Here is an 18970-nt window from a genome sequence, read left to right as displayed (position 1 = left end):
TCGAGACGTGGCTGCACGATCCGTTACAGCCATGCGGATAAGATGCCTGTCATCTCGACTGCTAGTGATTCGAGGCCGTTGGGATCCAGCACGGCGTTCCGTATTACCCTCCTGAACCTACCGATTCCATATTCTGCTAACAGTCATTGGATCTCGAACAACGGGAGCAGCAATGTCGCGATACGATAAACCGGAATCGCGATAGGCTACAATCCGACCTTGATCAAAGTCGGAAACTTGATGGTACGCATTTCTCCTCCTTACACGAGGCGTCACAACAACGTTTCACCAGGCAACGCCGGTCAACGGCTGTTTGTGTATGAGAAATCGTTTGGAAACTTTCCTCATGTCAGCACGTTGTAGGTGTTGCCACTGGCGCCAGCCTTGTGTGAATGCTCTGAAAAGCTAATCATTTGCGTACCACAGCATTTTCTTCGTGTCGGTTAAATTTCGCGTCTGTAGCACGTCATCTGCATGGTGTAGCAATTTTAATGGCCAGTAGTGTATGACATGTGTGTGTTATGTTAGGATTCTGGAGGAGCTTGTGGCACTACCTAGAGGAGAAACACACTCTATTTCAAAATATGGTTTGGGGGGATTTTTTGACTAAATGCTAAACATCTATCTAATGTGGAATACCTCCAGTGGTAACAGGTACCTTTCACTGTCGTAACGTGTTACGTGTAAATTGTCACATTTTTTAAACAACTAGGTGCAAACAAACTCCCCAAAACCAAGGTCTGAAATAGTGTTTTGTTTCCCACTAGACAGTTCTACAAGTTCCCCCGAAATGGTAACACTCACATGTCATGCTAAAACGTATAAATGCACTTGATTATGGAGATTTAAACCTTCTAAACGCGTCGTGGAGATAAATATACAGTGACTGGTAATAGTAAACTTCTTGTTTCATTCGAGACACGTGTCGATATCGAACTATTGTTGAATGTTGTCATGCGTCTTCTTTCCAAAGGCGAGATCCGCGGGGCTCTTTGCCAGTGTGTGTGTAGGTACGCCAAAACGAATGAGCGAGGAAGAGTACAGGCCTTCTTACGATCTGAGGTACATCATATACTTGGATGCAAACAAGCAACACTATGCAACAGTCTCTGCCGGTTGGAGAGTTCCGATGGTTGTCCGCAAAGGAAATCATCAGACAGGGTAAGTTCGAAGATGTGGCTGCAGGTAAGGGATATGTCGTGGAGGCAGAACTGTCATATACAGTCCATTTCCATGGCGAGCACGGTGACTTGCCACTGTGTCCGGAGCAACCAGCCCCATACAGTGGTTCATATGCCCAAGCTGACGACGACGCTGGAGAAAAAACAGAGATAAATCTTGTACTACAGAAGCCTCTAGCAGTGGATCACTTTGGGAATAGAGCTTATTAAAGTCATCCGCACCATCTCCTTCGACAATCATCCCTGGTTGATACCGAAAAGAGTGCTGTCGCGAGGTATGATTTCGAAAGCATTTTCTTAAAATTAATAAATGCGTCAATTTTTGGGGAAAAGTGTGGGGAAATTCACTTAGTTAACCGCTGATTTAATTAGATCACCAGGTAAAAGCAGGCTACTATCTTTTGTCAAGGATTAGTCGCTGTCGAGATGGCTAAGGTTGCAGTGGAGTTCTTGAAACTCGTCTGTGTTCGTATGTGTGCACTGGATCTTTCCAAACTCCACATAAAGCTTTCCAAGACGAAAATTTACCGATGCAAAGTTACTTTATACGGACGCAGTTTCTTCTAGGAGGTGAAAGGCTGCGATCCATATCAAATAATAAGGTACCACCCTGAAGCTTCGACGCGTTCGGATATGTTTCATAAACTCATGGAAACGAGAAAGTTGTCGGCCCTATAAAGGACGCGGCTGATGGTACACAGACTGTGGAGATTGTGTGGGTATCGAATCGAAAATATACACATACTGTACAGATACAGGCGGTGCTCAGAGAGAGGCTAACGGTATGCATTGCGCGGCCTGAAACGTTCTCTCAGACGACGATTACGAGGGATGCCTGCTAGAGGGCATTGGCACCGTTCCACAAAGTGCTCCAAGTAGTCTTTAGATCGTGAGGCCTTGAGGTTCATAGTCCACGGCAGCTGGAAGTGGGGCTGTTGCGTCATGATGACAAAAGGTTCATCCGTGGGGAGACGATTGGCACCTTGCCGTACTCGTCCTGTCAACTGACTGAGAGTGTGGCTGTGTATTTATTTATTTGTAAACAGTGAGTACGTGTGGAATAGATGGACGAACCACTTGTCATAGTTGTTTTGTTTGTGTGTGTATGTGTTGTAAACATAATGAATCTGTATTTGAATATGTTTTTTCTATTAAAGTAAAAGTAACAGTTACGTTTTTAAGCGACTTTGCAAAAAAAAAAAGTTTTGTAAAAAAATTCTTAATAAAAAAGAATTTTGTTATGTACTCGTTATAATTTACAAAGAGAAAGACCCTGATCCTTCCAGTACTGGGTACAGACCTCGAATGAATGACGAAACTCACACAAGTAGAATAGTAAAAAGAGGGGATGGGGAACTTTATCCCTATTGGCCCAGTGACCTCGGCACACGAGAACAATGGCCCTTTGTTCCAGTACCGGCCCTCTGATACGATGACCTCGCCTTGTGTTCGAGAGGGGTCGGAGGGTGTTACCGTATTGTTGACCCAGGCATACTAAACCGAAGGACCCCTTTGTTCCAGTACCTACTACTCAAGTCATGCTGGTAAGTGGGCTCATATTGCAAAGCTTCCTTGTAAATTTGGCACGATATTGTAATCACAAAAATAATCTCACATAGCCTGTAACCCAAGAAGTTTCATTTCGTTTACTGCTCCCTTTCTGAGTGCTTCATATTTCCTCAGCAGGCGGTGTGTTCTAGTAGTCAAACATCAACCTGCTGTATCACATCACAAGTCTGAGGTGCTTGACATAATAAAACACTGACCTCATTCTGCAGTGAGGTGTGACATCGCTGTCCATCGCTCTAGCACGTTTTACTGTACTATATCTGATCATTAATTGTTTTCATTACCCATGTAAAATAACTTTCGACAGAAGTAAGAGAATCAATGTCAACAAGTTTGGTATTCTTTCGATAGTCAAGTCATTAAACATAGTATGTCAGCTCAGTTTTCTAACAATGTGTGGAAGTAATGGCCGATGATTTGCTTTGGGAAGCACATTTTGTTATTCGTGGTTTATGTAGGATGGCTTCAGTTGGGCTTGATTAGGTTTCCTCTAGGAAACGATTCCAGCTGTGAAGCGTTAAGTATGTTATCTCTGTGGCAATAAGTTAGCCACATAGTAAGTTACGTAGTTAACATGCAGAAGAAAATGTATTCAGTATTTTATAAAAGTGTTACTATACAGTAGACTCGAATTTAATGACGTTGGATAGGATTTAAAATCTCGCGACAGCCGACAAAGAGTAAGTACTTCATTCATTTGTAAATTCTTTGATGGTCTCAGAGGTTTTCAAAATTTATATACACGTTCTGCAAATAGACGGTCTCACCTCCCGACACCCGTCTATTTTTAGTTTGGTTCTAGACAAAGTTATCAGGTAATTTGATAATAAGCTTGAAGATAAGAGTCAAGGACGTATCACAAGTGGGTAATCAGGTGTTTCCGCCGCCCATCCACATCATGTATCGTAGTAGCAGAACTGTTCAAAGGAAGATTGGAAAATCACGCGCGTAAATTGCCCGGTTGTGCCACAATGACATGAGCAAACTCCCTATCTATGGAATAAACGCACGGGGAGATCAATGGAGTCGAAGCAAAATGATTCTTGTCACGTTGTGCTTAAAGTAATATCCGAACATTACTTAGAGTATTCTAACACCTCACTCGCGACAGAAACACTACATTTGGTGACAACATTTTTTTCGATTCAGTGAATCTAGATATAGCAAACAGCAATTTAAGCCTAAAATAACATTATCACTAGCGCTGTTTTCCATATGTTTTCGATGATTTTGTGTATTTTGAGTCTAATGCTTTCGTTGTCTCATTTCCAGATTCCTGCAATCACGCTATCTTCTCCAGGTGCTCTGTTACTTTTCAATGATTCTATTGTTTTCATGATCTTCTGGTACGTCATGGATTTGGGATCGAGGTTAGGTTCTGGCTTCTCGAACTGTAGACTCTGCATCGAGTTCTCACGGTTTAGTTCTGTGTCGGAGAATTGCGCCAATATTTCACAGTTCTTTTTCGGGTATGCCTCAAGCGTTCCGTCTTGCCTTTTGAAACGTAAGCTCTGTGGTCCATATACTGACATATTTTCTCTGAATGTTCAACAAAAACAAAACATGGATTTTTGTAGGAGTCCACTTCTATCTATTTCAATATGTTGTTTTCGTAACCTCTTTTTTTCTACGAAATATTTTCTAAGTGGTCTTCTTTATCCTGTTGAATTCTTCGAACTTAACGGATGTTCTATGACCGTATTTGCCTTCCATGACTCTGTGACGTGTCATTTTCCACCAACTGCGTTTCCTCTTTCTCGGTGGTTGCCCCAATTTTATCAGTTCCTTCATTTTTTGTTACATTTATGTGCAGTTATTGCTGTCAGTATTCTTAATTTTTTTCTGTTATTCCTTTCTTATTTAATTCTAGCTACTCTGGGTCTGTTCTGAAAGTTCTTTTGGTTCTCTTGATCTGTCCGTTGGATATAAATTTCGCTTTGATTACTAGTAGGTGATGATCGGCTTCGAAAAATCCTACCCTCGTTCTTACATTTATAACTTCTCTGGCATTTTTCGTGGGTATTGTTATGTGATCTATCTGAAACTCTATTGCTCGGTTTCTGGAATTTCATTAACATGATTCTGACGTCTCAATTCTTACAGAAGCTTATAATGTTCTCACCATTCTTGTTTGTTCTCTTGTGGGCCGTGCGTATCCCCGTTGAATCTAAGAATTACCTTTCCCAGCTAATTGGGCATTAAAAAAATCTACTGGCAATATTTTCACGTGCTTCGTGGGAACTTTGTTGGTAGTTTCGTACAGGTCTTCCCAAAAATCTTCTGTCATCTGATGGTTTTTCTTGTCTTAGTTATTAGTGTGGGGATAGGCTTTGTTTCCAAATCGTGAGTGTGGGTGTTTTTTTCTAATTTTGAAGCGAACTCTATCACATATTCCAGTAATGATTTGTGTACTGCAAATTCTGTTCCGAAGAGTGAGATTTCTTCCTGGAATGACATCCCCTTGTATATTCTGTAGTTTTGTGGTTAAAAGTGGTTCTCCTCCGAGAATCGTGTTTCCTGTATTGACATTGCCATGGTGTTTGCCAGTTGTTTCAAGTTATCTGGTTTCACTAGTGTGTTAGTGTTGAATGTTCCCATGTAAAATATTTTCTTAGACTTGAGGATTTTTGAGAAGCTCTGATTCGCCTCTTCATGAGATGCCTGATCCCCTGGAAGCCGATGATCAGGCCTATTACCCAGTTCTACTAACTGGGGTCCAGGGTAGTTGGTTCTTACCCATTGTTCTGACGTTTTTATTGGTTTTTGTTGGGGTTTTGGTAGCGAAAACCCAAAGGACTTCAAATAATTTCGACAGTAGTTTTGAGTTCTAGAAGATTCAATCACGGCCAAGCTTACACAGCCAATAGACGCCGCCCAGAGCACCGGTGGCCACCACACACACGTGTCTCGTTTTGGGGGTTTTATATACGGTAATAATATTCACACTAAAAAGTGATCGGTTGAAAAATTCAACTTATTCTTGGGCATAATTCGACGATAAGGGACACTTAACAAGGTGGATTAAAAGAGGAGCGATACGATTCAGAGAAAGGGTGCAACCATCCCACAGGTTCCTTCGTTACCGTGAGAATGTGACAAAATACTGGAAAAACTGTAGTAGTAGATGACTGCTAGAAAGGTGTTGTACTTCCTACAGAGTCTTACAAAATTCCAAGTGTCCGCTTTAAACATAAATCAAATAAGACACTACTTCCTCCAACATGTCACTCGCACGACCTTTATAAAGACCACGCCGGTAACGTTAGAGAAACTTGTGTTTATACAGAGGAATGGCAACAGTGTTTCTGTATGGTAGTCTATTAATCCGCAAATATTTTTAAATGTTTGTATTTGAACATTGCTTCTAAAAACGAAGTTATGAAAAACATTATTCTGGTTTTAAAATGAACGTTTAACATTTACAGTCATTGCTTCCAATACTGAAAACATAAATGGCTCAAGAAGGCATACGTTCCTGGCCAAGAAAGTCGGTAGATCTTCATTTCAGTGTAAACTACGGGGGTATCATTGCTCGGTTAATAAACGCAACTACAAGAAAATTTTATAATACCTATATATTTAATTATATTAGCCTATTATAAAAATGAATTTCCCTTTATATATGTAACTTATAAATAATTAAAAGGCTTAATTATATGATTAAAATTCATTGGTTTTATTTACACTGAAAAAACACATGAAAAAAATTGTAAATTTGATCTGACTTCTTGTAAGGATTTATTAATAGCATAAACAGTTTGAGCTGTTTATTTGTTCATTGTTTACCCAAATCTTCTTAGAATTACTAGTATGAATGTTACCGTTATGTGCTGTTGGTTGCACTTGTTAACAAACATAGATTCACAAAAATTTCGTTCTTTGTTTTAAGTAAATGTGAGACTTATTAAATTATACACTGTGATGTAGTACAACCCCTAATCGTAAAACAATTATAGTCATCTTCAAACATTTACCGAGGAGATGGTACAGTTTTGATACACGGTTACAATTATGACTGGAATCCAGCTTACCTATTATTTTCAGTTTTCTAACAATGTGAAGTATTTGAAATGTAATACGAAATGAAGGAAAGGAATGAAATGTCACCTGACTCATGCGATTTTAGATAAGAATTTCAGTAAGATGCAAATAAGATTGATCATTTCTCCAATGACAACATTATTACAAACTGTAAGTTTTTGATACCAATTTACTAGCAAGTACCTGTAAGCAAAATTAATTTCTCTTTTCTACTTGTCTCCTCAATACTGCCGACTGATGGTTACACATGTGTCAGTATGAAAACTAATAGCCGTTTCGTACACCAATACAGTTGACAATGAACAACAATTCTCAGTGTGTGTGTGATTCTGTGTTTTATCGGTGGATCAACTGCTTGCATTGACGATTGCATCCGAATGGACACCCAAAAAGAGTATTAACAGTTCCCATTGTGGTTTAAAATATGGATGTTATTTGTCAGATAATAATGCAACTGAAAATGGTTTGAAGTTGCTGAAACCACGCAATTTTCAACCAGTACTGCAATTACAACTCACCGGTACATAAGAAAGTTGATATGAATTTGTATTTCATTTGAGCAATTGCTTTTCACACGTGTTTCTCCATTAACGAGAAAAGAATATTACTCTTACTCCAAATCCCATTGCCTGCATGGGTGAATAAGTTCAGTGGTTGATGAAGAGTCCCTTTAAAAGCCCAGTAATGAAGATTGTTGTGTGTTCCCAGTATTACTCAATCTGTAGACTGAGCAAGCTGCGAAGAAAACCAAGGAGAAGATTGGAAAGGCAATTAAAGTTGGCAGAGAAGAAACAGAATTACAGTTTCAGTGGTAAACCTCAGAATTTTTGTCAGAGAGGGGAAAGGGTTTGGAAGAGCGGTAGTCAAAATTTACACTCTGTAATATGAACAACTAGGAAAGTAAAACAAGGGTACTGGATAGTATTCGCATTAAATCAGACGCTGCTGAGAGAATTAGATGAGAAAATGAAACACTACTCTATGTGGGCAGTAAAATAACCGAATTTTATATTCTCTCTACTTCGACAGACTGTCAGTAGCAAGGGCAACATTGCTGAAAAAGAAGAACTTTTTAGCAGCTAACATCAGTCGGAGTGTTAGAAAGTCTGTTTCTGAAGGTATTTGGACGAGTGTAGCCTTGTATGGAACTGAAATGTGGAAGACAAGCATTTCAGACAAGAAGAAAATAGAAACTTATGAAATGTGCTGCTGCAGAAGAAAGCTGAAGATTGGATGCGTACCATAATATCAAATAGGGAGGTAATGAGTCTAATAGGACAAAAAAGAAATTTATGGTACAATCTGACTAAAATAAGGCATGGGTTGTGTTGTGTACTTAGTTCCGCGTAGTCAGCGCGTATACAACTTTCCCACTAGAGCTCGCCCCACTAAGCACAACAGCGCAGGCGCAGCGCTCGTCCATCTCTGCACTACGAGATGGTTCTGCCTTAGAGACGGACCAAATTCTGCTTCCGCCGCTCCGCGTATTAATATGTAACGCAGCCAATGAGATTACTGCTAATGTAGAACCTTTTCTCCTCGCGTATCACACTCGCGCAGTGATACATGAAAGCGCAAGGTATTATAACGAGTGTACAGACCTCCGATTAGTCAGTGTGCATTAGTCTGCATTTATCTGCACCTGTCTGTACCAGTCTACATTAGTCTGTACCAGTCTATAGTCAAGTTTCAGTCTGCGCCTAATAAGATTATCATATTCCTGTACATAGCCATGAAGATAAATGGTGGTGGTGGTTAGTGTTTAACATCCTATCGACAACGAGGTCATTAGAGACGGAGCGCAAGCTCGGGTTAGGGAAGGATTGGGAAGGAAATAGGTCGTGCCCTTTCAAAGGAACCATCCCAGCATTTACCTGAAACGATTTAGGGAAATCACGGAAAACCTAAATCAGAATGGCCAGAGACGGGATTGAACCGTCGTCCTCCCGAATGCGAGTCCAGTGTGCTAACCACTGCGCCACCTCGCTCGGTCGAAGATAAATGAATAGACACTTTGCCAAGTATCAGAGATATGTGAGAATAAGATTAACGTACCAAGACCAAAGGAACTTCAGATTGTCATTTGTTAACAGCATCCAGAATCAAGTTACGTAATGTCTACGCTTTTTATTATTTGAATAAATGTGTGTGAAAATTAATCAAGTTCTCTTTAAAGTTGGTCACCGTCAATCTGCTACTCTAAGAGTGCAAGTGGCATTTCTATCGTCTGACCTAACGGCAGAAGATAAACACGCCACAATAAGACCACGAGACATAGTGCTGACATTCGCCTACTTCGCTAGAGCGACAAGCCAAATAATCTGATGGTGTGTGTACCGAAGGTCTTACAGTACGCACACCACAGGTTGATAGGACACATCCTGAATTATCAGGGAGTTATTATTTTGATAACGGAAGGAAGTTTTGGCAGGTAAGAATTGTACAGGGATGCCAAGATGGTACGCAGGTTCAAATGAATATAGGTTGCGGTAATTCTGCTGAGGTTAAGAGGCTCTCAGAGGACAAAGTAGCGTCGAGAACTGCATCAAACCATTCTTCGGACTGAAAACCACAGCGGCATTCGTTATCAAATTCTCCATGTTGATGCAGATTGTGGTAGGGATCGGGCCGTGTGAGTGACAGAGTGGGGGACTGGGACAGAAGTTGCCAGCGATAACCAGCTCCCCACTCCTGAAAATGACCAACAATTTCTGGTTCGTTCTTTTCCCGCTGATTCACGGCAGACAGTAGCGGCCTGGTCTGAACCCGCAACATCACGCTGCGCTGAGTGCCTCACGGATGACGCAACACAGCTGGACCAGATATAAGCGTGCCGTGCGCCGTGTAGGGTCCAGTGGCCGCCAGAGCGGAACTGCGCGGTAGCGGCCGCCGTCCTGCCGAGACACCAGGAACAAGCGAGCCCGAGGCGCTGCTGCTCACCGGCGGACACGCCCGTTTCTCAGAGCTGCACGGCAAAGCGCTGGCGTTCTGCCGCCTTAGACGGGGATTTTTGGGATCGCGCTCCGAAACACTCGCAGGTACTCGTTTCCATTCTCTATGGTCCCTAATGACTTCAACGCAGTAGAAGATTACTTCAGTGGCGCGTACATCTTAGAGTCCGTGATAAGAGTTGTTGCTGTTGTCTCAGTGCCAGATAAGGGTCTTATCGTTAAGGAAGTTTCAGATATTTTAAAGCGGTACTCAATCTGCCTGTCTGAATTTGATTCTGCACTGCAAAAGCTTTAAATTTTCAGAGGCCGTATTTCAGTCCCTTTATGACTGCATTTTGTTGCAGAATGAGATTTAGTGTTGCTTCCAAGCACTGTGGATGAAACGTGAAGTTCTGAGGAAACTCCAGAATGCGGATTCTACCGTACCCCATGCAGTTGTGGCATCTCGTACATCGGTCAAACCTTCGAGACCGTGGAAGACCAGTGCAAAGAGCACGAACCTTACATATGCCATCAATAGCCGAACGGGCTTGCAGAACATGGCCTTGAAACCGGTCACCAGATGCAATTGACAATGCAGAGATCCCGGCGCCCGCTTTCAGTTACTTGGTTAGTGATACTGAGGTAGCTGTTGATATTAAATTAGCCAGAGGTTTCTTCTTGAATTGTACCTAGAACTTTGTTCTCTCGCTAGTAAAGCAGCACGGGAACACATATGGCGATACTTGCTCATCCGTTGCTGAGTAACATTCTCACGAATTAACAAGTCACGTCTAAGCCCGAAAGCGGGGTCGTCTCTGAAATACAACATTTAACACTGAAAGGACGTCTATGACGGACACTAGCGCACAGTCCTAACAGAACAGACCTCTTGGACGGAGGGAGCAACTATTTATTCAACCGTCGAATATTCCAGAATGCTGGTACTTACACAACCATCGAGAATTCCACAATATACAAGCATTACACACATAAAATAATTCAACAACCTTCCAGAAATTGCATAATAAATAACTCCTGCTGGATGTGTTTGAACTGGCTACCAGTAGCGCAGCAGGCAGCGAAACTGACCATCACGCCGCAAAGCACGCAACACAGCTGGCGACAGTATTTCAGTACCCGGGACGTGTTGCGTAGGACCTGTTCGATTTTAGTTCGTAGTGACGCTAGTTCTTTCCCCAGTGTGATTTTTATTTTTCTCATACGCTATCTTTCATTTCACCGCTACCGCAGCTCCGCACACTGACGGTTTAAGTTGCCGTGCAAAGTAATCGCCCGTTTCATTTGTGCCTTGAAAATAACGGAGTGATGACCAGTCGAAATATCGGCTGTTGCCGACCACGTTAACCTATTGCGTTCCCATAACTCATATAAACATAACGGATGAAAGTTATGACAAAATTCTTGCCTCAAGAGCTACACTACTGGCCAATAAAATTGCTACAGATGCGAAATTTAACCGTCAGGAAGAAGATGCTGTGATATGCAAATGATCAGCTTTTCAGAGCATTCACACAAGGTTGGCGCCGGTCGCGGCACCTACAACGTGCTGACATGAGGAAAGTTTCCAATCGATTTCTGATACATAAACAGCAGTTCACCGGCGTTGCCTGGTGAAATGTTGTTGTGTTGCCTCGTGTAAGGAGGAGAAATGCATACCATCAGGATTCCGACTTTGATAAAGGTCGGAATGTAACCTATAGCGATTCCTGTTTATCGTATCGCGACATTGCTGCTCGCGTTGGTCGAGATCGAATGACTATTAGCAGAATATGGAAGCGGTGGATTCAGGAGGGTAATACGGAACGCCGTGCTGGATCCCAACGGCCTCGTATCACTAGCAGTTGAGATGACAGGTATCTTATCCGCATGGCTGTAACGGGTCGTGAAGCCACGTCTCGATCCCTGAGTCAACAGATGGGGACGTTTGCAAGACAACAACCATGTGCACGAACAGTTCGACGACGTTTGCAGCAGCATGGACTATCAGCTCGGAGACCATGGCTGCGGTTACCCTTGACGCTTCTAACAACTCTACCACAACAAAGGTCAAAAATTAATTATGATCGTAGTGTTGCTCACGCTGCTAAATATTGCATTTTCGGGCAACAACAAAGTTATATTATGTGGCAGATGTCATTAGAGCACAGTTAATAAAGTCATTTCTTGAAATAATGGACAAACTAGGCACTCATCTTTTCGTGTTTCCCACGCTGGTCTCGTTGTGAACTCATGACTCAATCGTCGAAAATCTAAGTTGTGATGATTCCAAGCTCGGATGGAAACAGGCCTAGGTGTTATTCTGCGATATTCAGAAGTTTTATAGATGTGTTTCATAAACCATTTTTGAAGATTAAACTTTTGCAAGTTAGGAGAATGGTGATGTAAAAAAGTAATCAGCACTCCAAATTTAAGTTACACTTCTTTTTTATTACTTTTGTTGCAATATCACGTAACTCGTTCCAAAACAATACTTCATAGTATAAAACCTACTTGAAAATATCTTCCTCACTGTTAAAGTTCACATTTCATAAACTGACTACAATTTGTGTCTTTTTAACATGACGACTAAAGCTTGACTCTCTCTAATAACCGCTTACGCGGCCAAAAATCAGAGTTACAAGTACGTCAGAGATCATAGTGACAAAAGAAAGAATACACATAAGAATATTATCATTGCAATATATACATATCGATGTATCGAAGTACCTCTACATTAATGAAATCAAATCAGAAAGGTGTCACAGAAATATGTTAACTATTTTACAGAAACACAGTAGAATATTGCTGGTATCGAGAGGTTGAGGTGAGGTGTCGTAATGGTTACGTAATTCAAGTACCATTACACGCTGCATCACAGACAGGAGCGCCTGGGATGGTGTACTCAACGACGAACCTGGGTGCATGAATGGCAAGACGTCATTTTTTCGGACGAATCCAGGTTCTGTTTACAGCATCATGATGGTCGCATCCGTGTTTGGCGACATCGCGGAGAACGCACATTGGAAGCGTGTATTCGTCATCGCCATACTGGCGTATCACCCGGCGTGATGGTATGGTGTGCCATTGATTACACGTCTAGGTCACTTCTTGTTCGCATTGACGGCACTCTGAACAGTGGACGTTACATTTCAGATGTTTTACGACCCGTGGCTCTAACCTTCATTCGATCCCTGCGAAACCCTACATTTCAGCAGGATAATGCACGACCGCATGTTACAGGTCCTGTACGGGCCTTTCTGGATACAGAAAATGTTCGACTGCTGCCCTGGCCAGCAGATTCTCCAGATCTCTCACCAATTGAAAACGTCTAGTCAATGGTACCGAGCAACTGGCTCGTCACAATACGCCAGTCACTACTCTTGATTAACTGTGGTATCGTGTTGAAGCTGCATGGGCAGCTGTACCTGTACACGCCATCCAAGCCCTGTTTGACTCAATGCCCAGGCGTATCAAGGCCGTTATTACGGCCAGAGGTGGTTGTTCTGGGTGCTGATTTCACAGGATCTATGCACCCAAATTGCGTAAAAATGTAATCACATTCAGTTCTAGTATGTAAGTAGGCTGTTTATGTTTTCTTTATGTAAGTAGGCTGTTTAGGTTCTTATATTGGTAACGCCGCCGCCACGTAGCGCTCTCTGTATGAAAATGAAATCACTGGCTGTGCTGTGTGCAGTCTGTGGCTAGTTTGCATTGTTGTCTGCCATTGTAGAGGGGCAGCTGGATGTGAACAGCGCGTAGCGTTGCGCAGTTGGAGGTGAGCCGCCAGCAGTGGTGGATGTGGGGAGAGAGATGGCGGAGTTTTGAAATTTGTCATGAACTGCTATATTTATATATGATGATATCAAGGTAAATACATTGTTTGTTCTCTATTAATATCTTTCATTTGCTAACTATCCCTATCAGTAGTTAGTGCCTTCCGTAGTTTGAATCTTTTATTTAGCTGGCAGTAGTGGCACTCGCTGTATTGCAGTAGCTTGAGCAGCGAAGATTTTTGTGAGGTAAGTGATTTGTGAAAGGTATAGTTTAATGTTAGTCAGGGCCATTCTTTTGTAGGGAATTTTGAAAGTCAGATTGCGTTGCGCTAAAAAATATTGTGTGTCAGGTTAAGCACAGTCATGTATAAATGATCAAAAGGGGACGTTTCAAGTATAATATATTTGTCCAATGAATACCCGTTTATCATCTGCATTTCTTCTTGGCGTAGCAATTGTAATGGCCAGTGGTGTAGTTATTTTGTATTTCCTATCACATCTGTGCTTCCGTGAAGTTTCTTGGCACTTGATTGCGTTTAGTTTCAGTCCAGAGGAACTTGCCCTCTTCCACTCTCTCCTACCCCGCACCACCACTGTTCTTTAAGGAATCGAACTCCCCGTCATTTCATGCACTTCAATGTTTATGACGTCATATTCTCTGAAATATGAGTCGTACAACTACAAAATTCTGAAGTTACATACAGCGGCATATGGGACTACTGCCTTCAGAACGTTTTACGAATAGGGTCAGTAGTGAAGAAGTTATGAATGAGAACGTCGCCCCTAATGATGTTTTACTATATAAACAGCGAGAATATAGTAAGCGATAAACTTTTTTTTCATTTCACTATATTGTGAGGTATGTAGTGAAAGGGGACGGGAGATGAGTAAGAAAAGGTTTCAAAAGGTTTGACATTGCGTGTAAATTCTGCTGGATGTCGCTAAGTGCTCTCAAATACTGGATGAATATAATCTGGGTAATTTGCACTCGGTGAGTTATGCTGCATCAAGACGATCGTATACAGTTCCTAACTTTGACACCTTATTGCGTTCAGCTTTCAACGTACAATTACGTCTCTTAATGGTTGGTGTTGTGTTTGCAGAAGAGCCAACACCGTTTTACTAGTGGGGGCCGAAATGTACGCGTTTTAGCTCACGCAGGCTGGCGTGAGGAGGGAAGGACTCTACTGACGTGAGGTCTGGAACATGACAAGGAATTAGAATTCAGAAAGCGGACGTAATTAGTTTGATACTTAACTTTAATCCATTAATGATGAACGTCGCTCTCGACGTACATGATTCACAATATTATCTGTTCAGAATAGTAACTGAATATGGCGCCTTGCTAAGTCGTAACAAATGACGTAGCTGAAGGCTGTCGTCTCGGCAAATGAGAGCGAATGTAGTCAGTGAACCATCGCTAGCAAAGTCGGCTGTCCAACTGGGGCGAGTGCTAGGACGTCTCTCTAGACCTGCCGTGTGGCGGCGCTCGGTCTGCAATCACTGATAGTGGCGACACGCGGGTCCGACGTATACTAACGGACCGCGGCCGATTTAAAGGTTACCGCCTAGCAAGCGTGGTGTCTGACGCTGACGCCACAGTTAGTTTATGACAGCACTTTAAATTCCGTCAGTAATTATGGGACAGACTGAAAATCAAATTATTGTCGCTCCTTCAAGCCTTTAGATAGGCAACCTGCGACTGGAACGAGGTAACCGGGTGACCTTTCATACCTTTGCTCGTATATGGGGCCATCAAACAATTTCCGTTCGATGGCTGCACTGGCTAAAATCGGTATGCCAATATGGTGAAACAGCCGCGAGCAAATGTGAGGGGGGTGGGAGGGGGGGGGGGGCAGTCTGCCCACAGACAGCTGCATTTGGTAAAACACCGCGTCCTGGGTGAAGAAGTCTATGACTGCCTGCTGCACGTCCTCGTCCGAAGGGAACCGTCGACCGTGCACGGCCTTTTCTAAGCGACTGTAGTCGTGATAATGGCATGAGGAGACATGAGGACTACTCAGCGTGTGCTCGTGTCTCCCACTCGTCCGTAACATATGAGGCTGGCTTCCCACATCGACCGGCGTCTCGTGTCGAACCGCGGCCAGTACGGAACTTGACGCACGGTTCCACAACGGTGGTTACGACGGACACACTCTTCACTCTCCGATGGATGTCTATCGGTGTTTGTCCTTCGCAGCCAAGAAAAGAATAACAGCACGCTGGTACTGTTTGGACGGAACTGATAATAGCATCGCCTTAGTTGAAGTTTCGCATTTACGGGACGCAAGTTGGAAGTACGCGAATGGCACATGCCTACATGACGGTGCTTGTGCTGAAGGACCACATAAACTGGTAGACCTGCGTAATACCGTGTAGGGCCCCCGCGAGCACGCAGAAGTGGTGCAATACGACGTGGCGTGGACTGGACGAAAGTCTGTAGTAATGCTGGAGGGAATTGACACTATGAATCCTGTAGGACTGTCCACTAAACACTAAGAGCACGGGGGGATGGAGATTTGTTCTGAACACCACGTCCCAAGGCATCCCAGATATGCTCAATAATGTTCGTGTCTGGGGAGTTTGGTGGTCAGCGGAAGTGTTTAAAGTCAGAAGAGTGTTCCTGGTGCCACTCTGTAGCAGTTCTGGACGTGTGGGTTGTCACGTTGTCCTGCTGGAATTGGCGAAGTCCGTCGGATGCACAATGGACATGAATGCATGCAACTGATCAGACAGGGTGCTTACGTATGTATCACCTGTCACAATTGTGTTTAGGCGTATCAGGGGTCCCATACCACTCCAACTACACACGCCCCTCACCACTATATTCGAAACCAGACACTTCCGACCAGGCAACATGTTTCCAGTCATCATCTGTCCAATGTCGGTGTTGACGGGCCCAGACGAGGCGTAAGGCTTGGGTCGTGCAGTGCAGTCATCAAGAGTACATCAAGCCCCAATCGATGATGTTTCGTAGAATGGTTCGCGGGGTGACTCTTGTTGATGGTCCAGCATTGAAATTGCAGCAGTTTGTGGAAGATTTGCACTTCTGTCACGTTGAACGATTCTCTTCAGTCGCCGTTGGTACCGTTCTTGCAGCATCTTTCTCCGGCCGCAGAGATGTCGGAGATTTGATGTTTTACCGGATCCCTGATACGATACACTCGTGAAATGGTCGTACGGGAAAATCAACAGTTCATGACTACCTCGGAGGTCCTGTGTCCCATCGCTCGTGAACCGACTATAACACCACGTTCAGACTCACCTAAATCTTGATAACCTGCCATTGTAGCAGCAGTAGAAGATCTAACAACTGCGCCAGACACTTGTTATGTTGCATAAGCGTTGCCGACCGCAGCTGTTTACAAATCTCTGTATTTGAAAGCGCGTACCTGTACCAGTTTCGTTGGGGCTTCAGTGTATAAGAGCATCGGATTTCCGCTACGTTGCATGTACGCTGCAGCAACCTCGTCATACGAAAACGTTTCGATCGCCCCTGATAGGAATACTGATTAGATGACCGTTAGACACAAGTTAGGTAAGTGATATCTCTGCGTTTCGCTGACCATACGATACGGTTTGCGCTGTTCGTGCTCTAATCCGAAGGTCGAATGCAGAGTCTGCAGTTGTCCCTCTGTGGCGCGACAAGCGGCGGAGCGTGCGGTAGCAGCTGCGAGCAGGTGGGTGACGTCTGCGCCTCGGTGTCAGCCGCCACCGCCTCAGCAGCCTGTCCGGCTAAGCAGGCGGCCGCGTGGTGAGCACGTGGTCACGCGGGCATAGCGACAGCCGTGCGAACAGCAACGGAGTCCACTGTTACACACTGGGAAAAGAGCAAGACTGACAGCATGCAAAAAAATCGTGTGAATAACCGCTACCTGTACGGGCCGAGCTATCGTAAAGCCGCGTACAACATAGAAAGAATATTTTCTTGTGTAAGTGGATAACTAACCGATGAAAACTTAAGGACTTATTTTCGATTTTAGATAAGGTATGTAATTAAGTGCCGGCCGGAGTGGCCGTGCAGTTCTAGGCGCTACAGTCTGGAACTGCGAGACCGCTACGGTCGCAGGTTCGAATCCTGCCTCGGGCATGGATATGTGTGACGTCCTTAGTTAGGTTTAAGTAGTTCTAAGTTCTAGGGGACTGATGACCTCAGCAGTTAAGTCCCATAGTGCTCAGAGCCATTGGAACCATTTGTAATTATGTTCACAACTAGAAAATTAACATCTCTAAAACAAAGATGGACACGGTGACAGGTGCTATCGAATTGCTCCATACGTCAGCAGTTAGCCATCACACAGGACACACTGCTAGTTATCTTAATTCGTAAGTAATTAAAAATAGACACAAAGGTACGCGTGCCTGCGAGGCAAAAATAATACATAGTAATAAGAGAATTTTGCGTTTATGGATTCATACGTATTTTATGTAATTACAGACTCCAAAACTTTATGACGCTATTATGCTCAGCTAAAATGCTTTGACGGATACTATGTCCTTCACTGGCGTACCAGAATGTCTATTTTGGGACATCCAGAGCCAAGGTAGCTTGTATTTCTCCAATATTGTAAAACAATTAGAGAACGAATTTTCCATTCCGCAGCGAGATATTCGCTGTTTTGAAACTCCGGCCGATTAAAACTGTGCGCTTGGAAAGACAATTGCGTAGAGGTGCAGCAACGAGCGATAAGTCCTGAGATATATGGGGGGAGTAGCGCACAGGTAATAGACACGCGGAGGCAGACAAGGGAAAACGCTGACGAGAGCCTAACTAAGAGCAACGCCAATCAATCTAGGTGGCAGCAAAGCCAGAAGTGCTATTTCGACATAGCGTGTGCCTGTTCGTGGAGAGTAAAGACTTAAACATTTTTCACAGTGTATGACTCTTGTTCTTATTAAATTTGGGACACGGTCGGATGTCAAGGTAACTTCGTACATATACACTCCACCAGCGGTTGTGTAAATGACTAGAGATGCAAGTTTCCGTTGAAACGTCCCCTTTGGAAAATTAAGAATAACAGTGCTGAAAAAACTCTGTGTTATTTGATTTTCAAACAGCTGAGCAAAACTCAGCGCACTCAAAAAGTTTTCTCTTTACTTATTCTGATCATCACTAAACTTACACACAATATTTTTAGCGCAACGCATCTATCAATAATCCCTACAAAAGAATGGCCCTGACCAACAATAACCTATACCTTTCATGAATTACTTAACTCACAAAAATCTTCGTTACTCGAACTATTGCAATACAGCGAGCGCCAATACTGTCAGCTAAATAAAAGATTCTAACTACTGAAGCCAGTAACTACTGATAGGCATAGTTAGCAAATGAAAGATTTTGATAGAGAACAGTGTATTTACCTTAATAGCGTTCAAAAGTCATAATATATGTATACAATTTTGTGACATCCAATTAAACAAATTTCCTTTTTCTGACGGACACACGTCCAGAACGTCCGCTCAAAACTCT

The 18970-nt window shown here is 43.1% G+C and overlaps 1 protein-coding gene across 1 annotated transcript in view; it reads left to right on the top strand.

The window, feature by feature from the left end:
- The first annotated feature begins 2719 nt into the window (after window positions 1-2719).
- Window positions 2720-18970, top strand: part of LOC124805412 (UDP-glucosyltransferase 2-like) — a 52352-nt gene continuing 36101 nt past the window's right edge. Inside the window, exons 1-2 of the mRNA XM_047265973.1 lie at window positions 2720-2725; window positions 9640-9829. Coding sequence (XP_047121929.1) covers window positions 2720-2725; window positions 9640-9829 — 196 coding nt within the window. The remainder of the gene's footprint in view (window positions 2726-9639; window positions 9830-18970) is intronic.

Source organism: Schistocerca piceifrons, chromosome 7 (assembly GCF_021461385.2).
Source record: "Schistocerca piceifrons isolate TAMUIC-IGC-003096 chromosome 7, iqSchPice1.1, whole genome shotgun sequence".
In the NCBI taxonomy this organism is placed as follows: domain Eukaryota; kingdom Metazoa; phylum Arthropoda; class Insecta; order Orthoptera; family Acrididae; genus Schistocerca; species Schistocerca piceifrons.
Note: the sequence above shows the minus strand (reverse complement) of the source record. Positions and strands in the feature narration are given on the sequence as shown.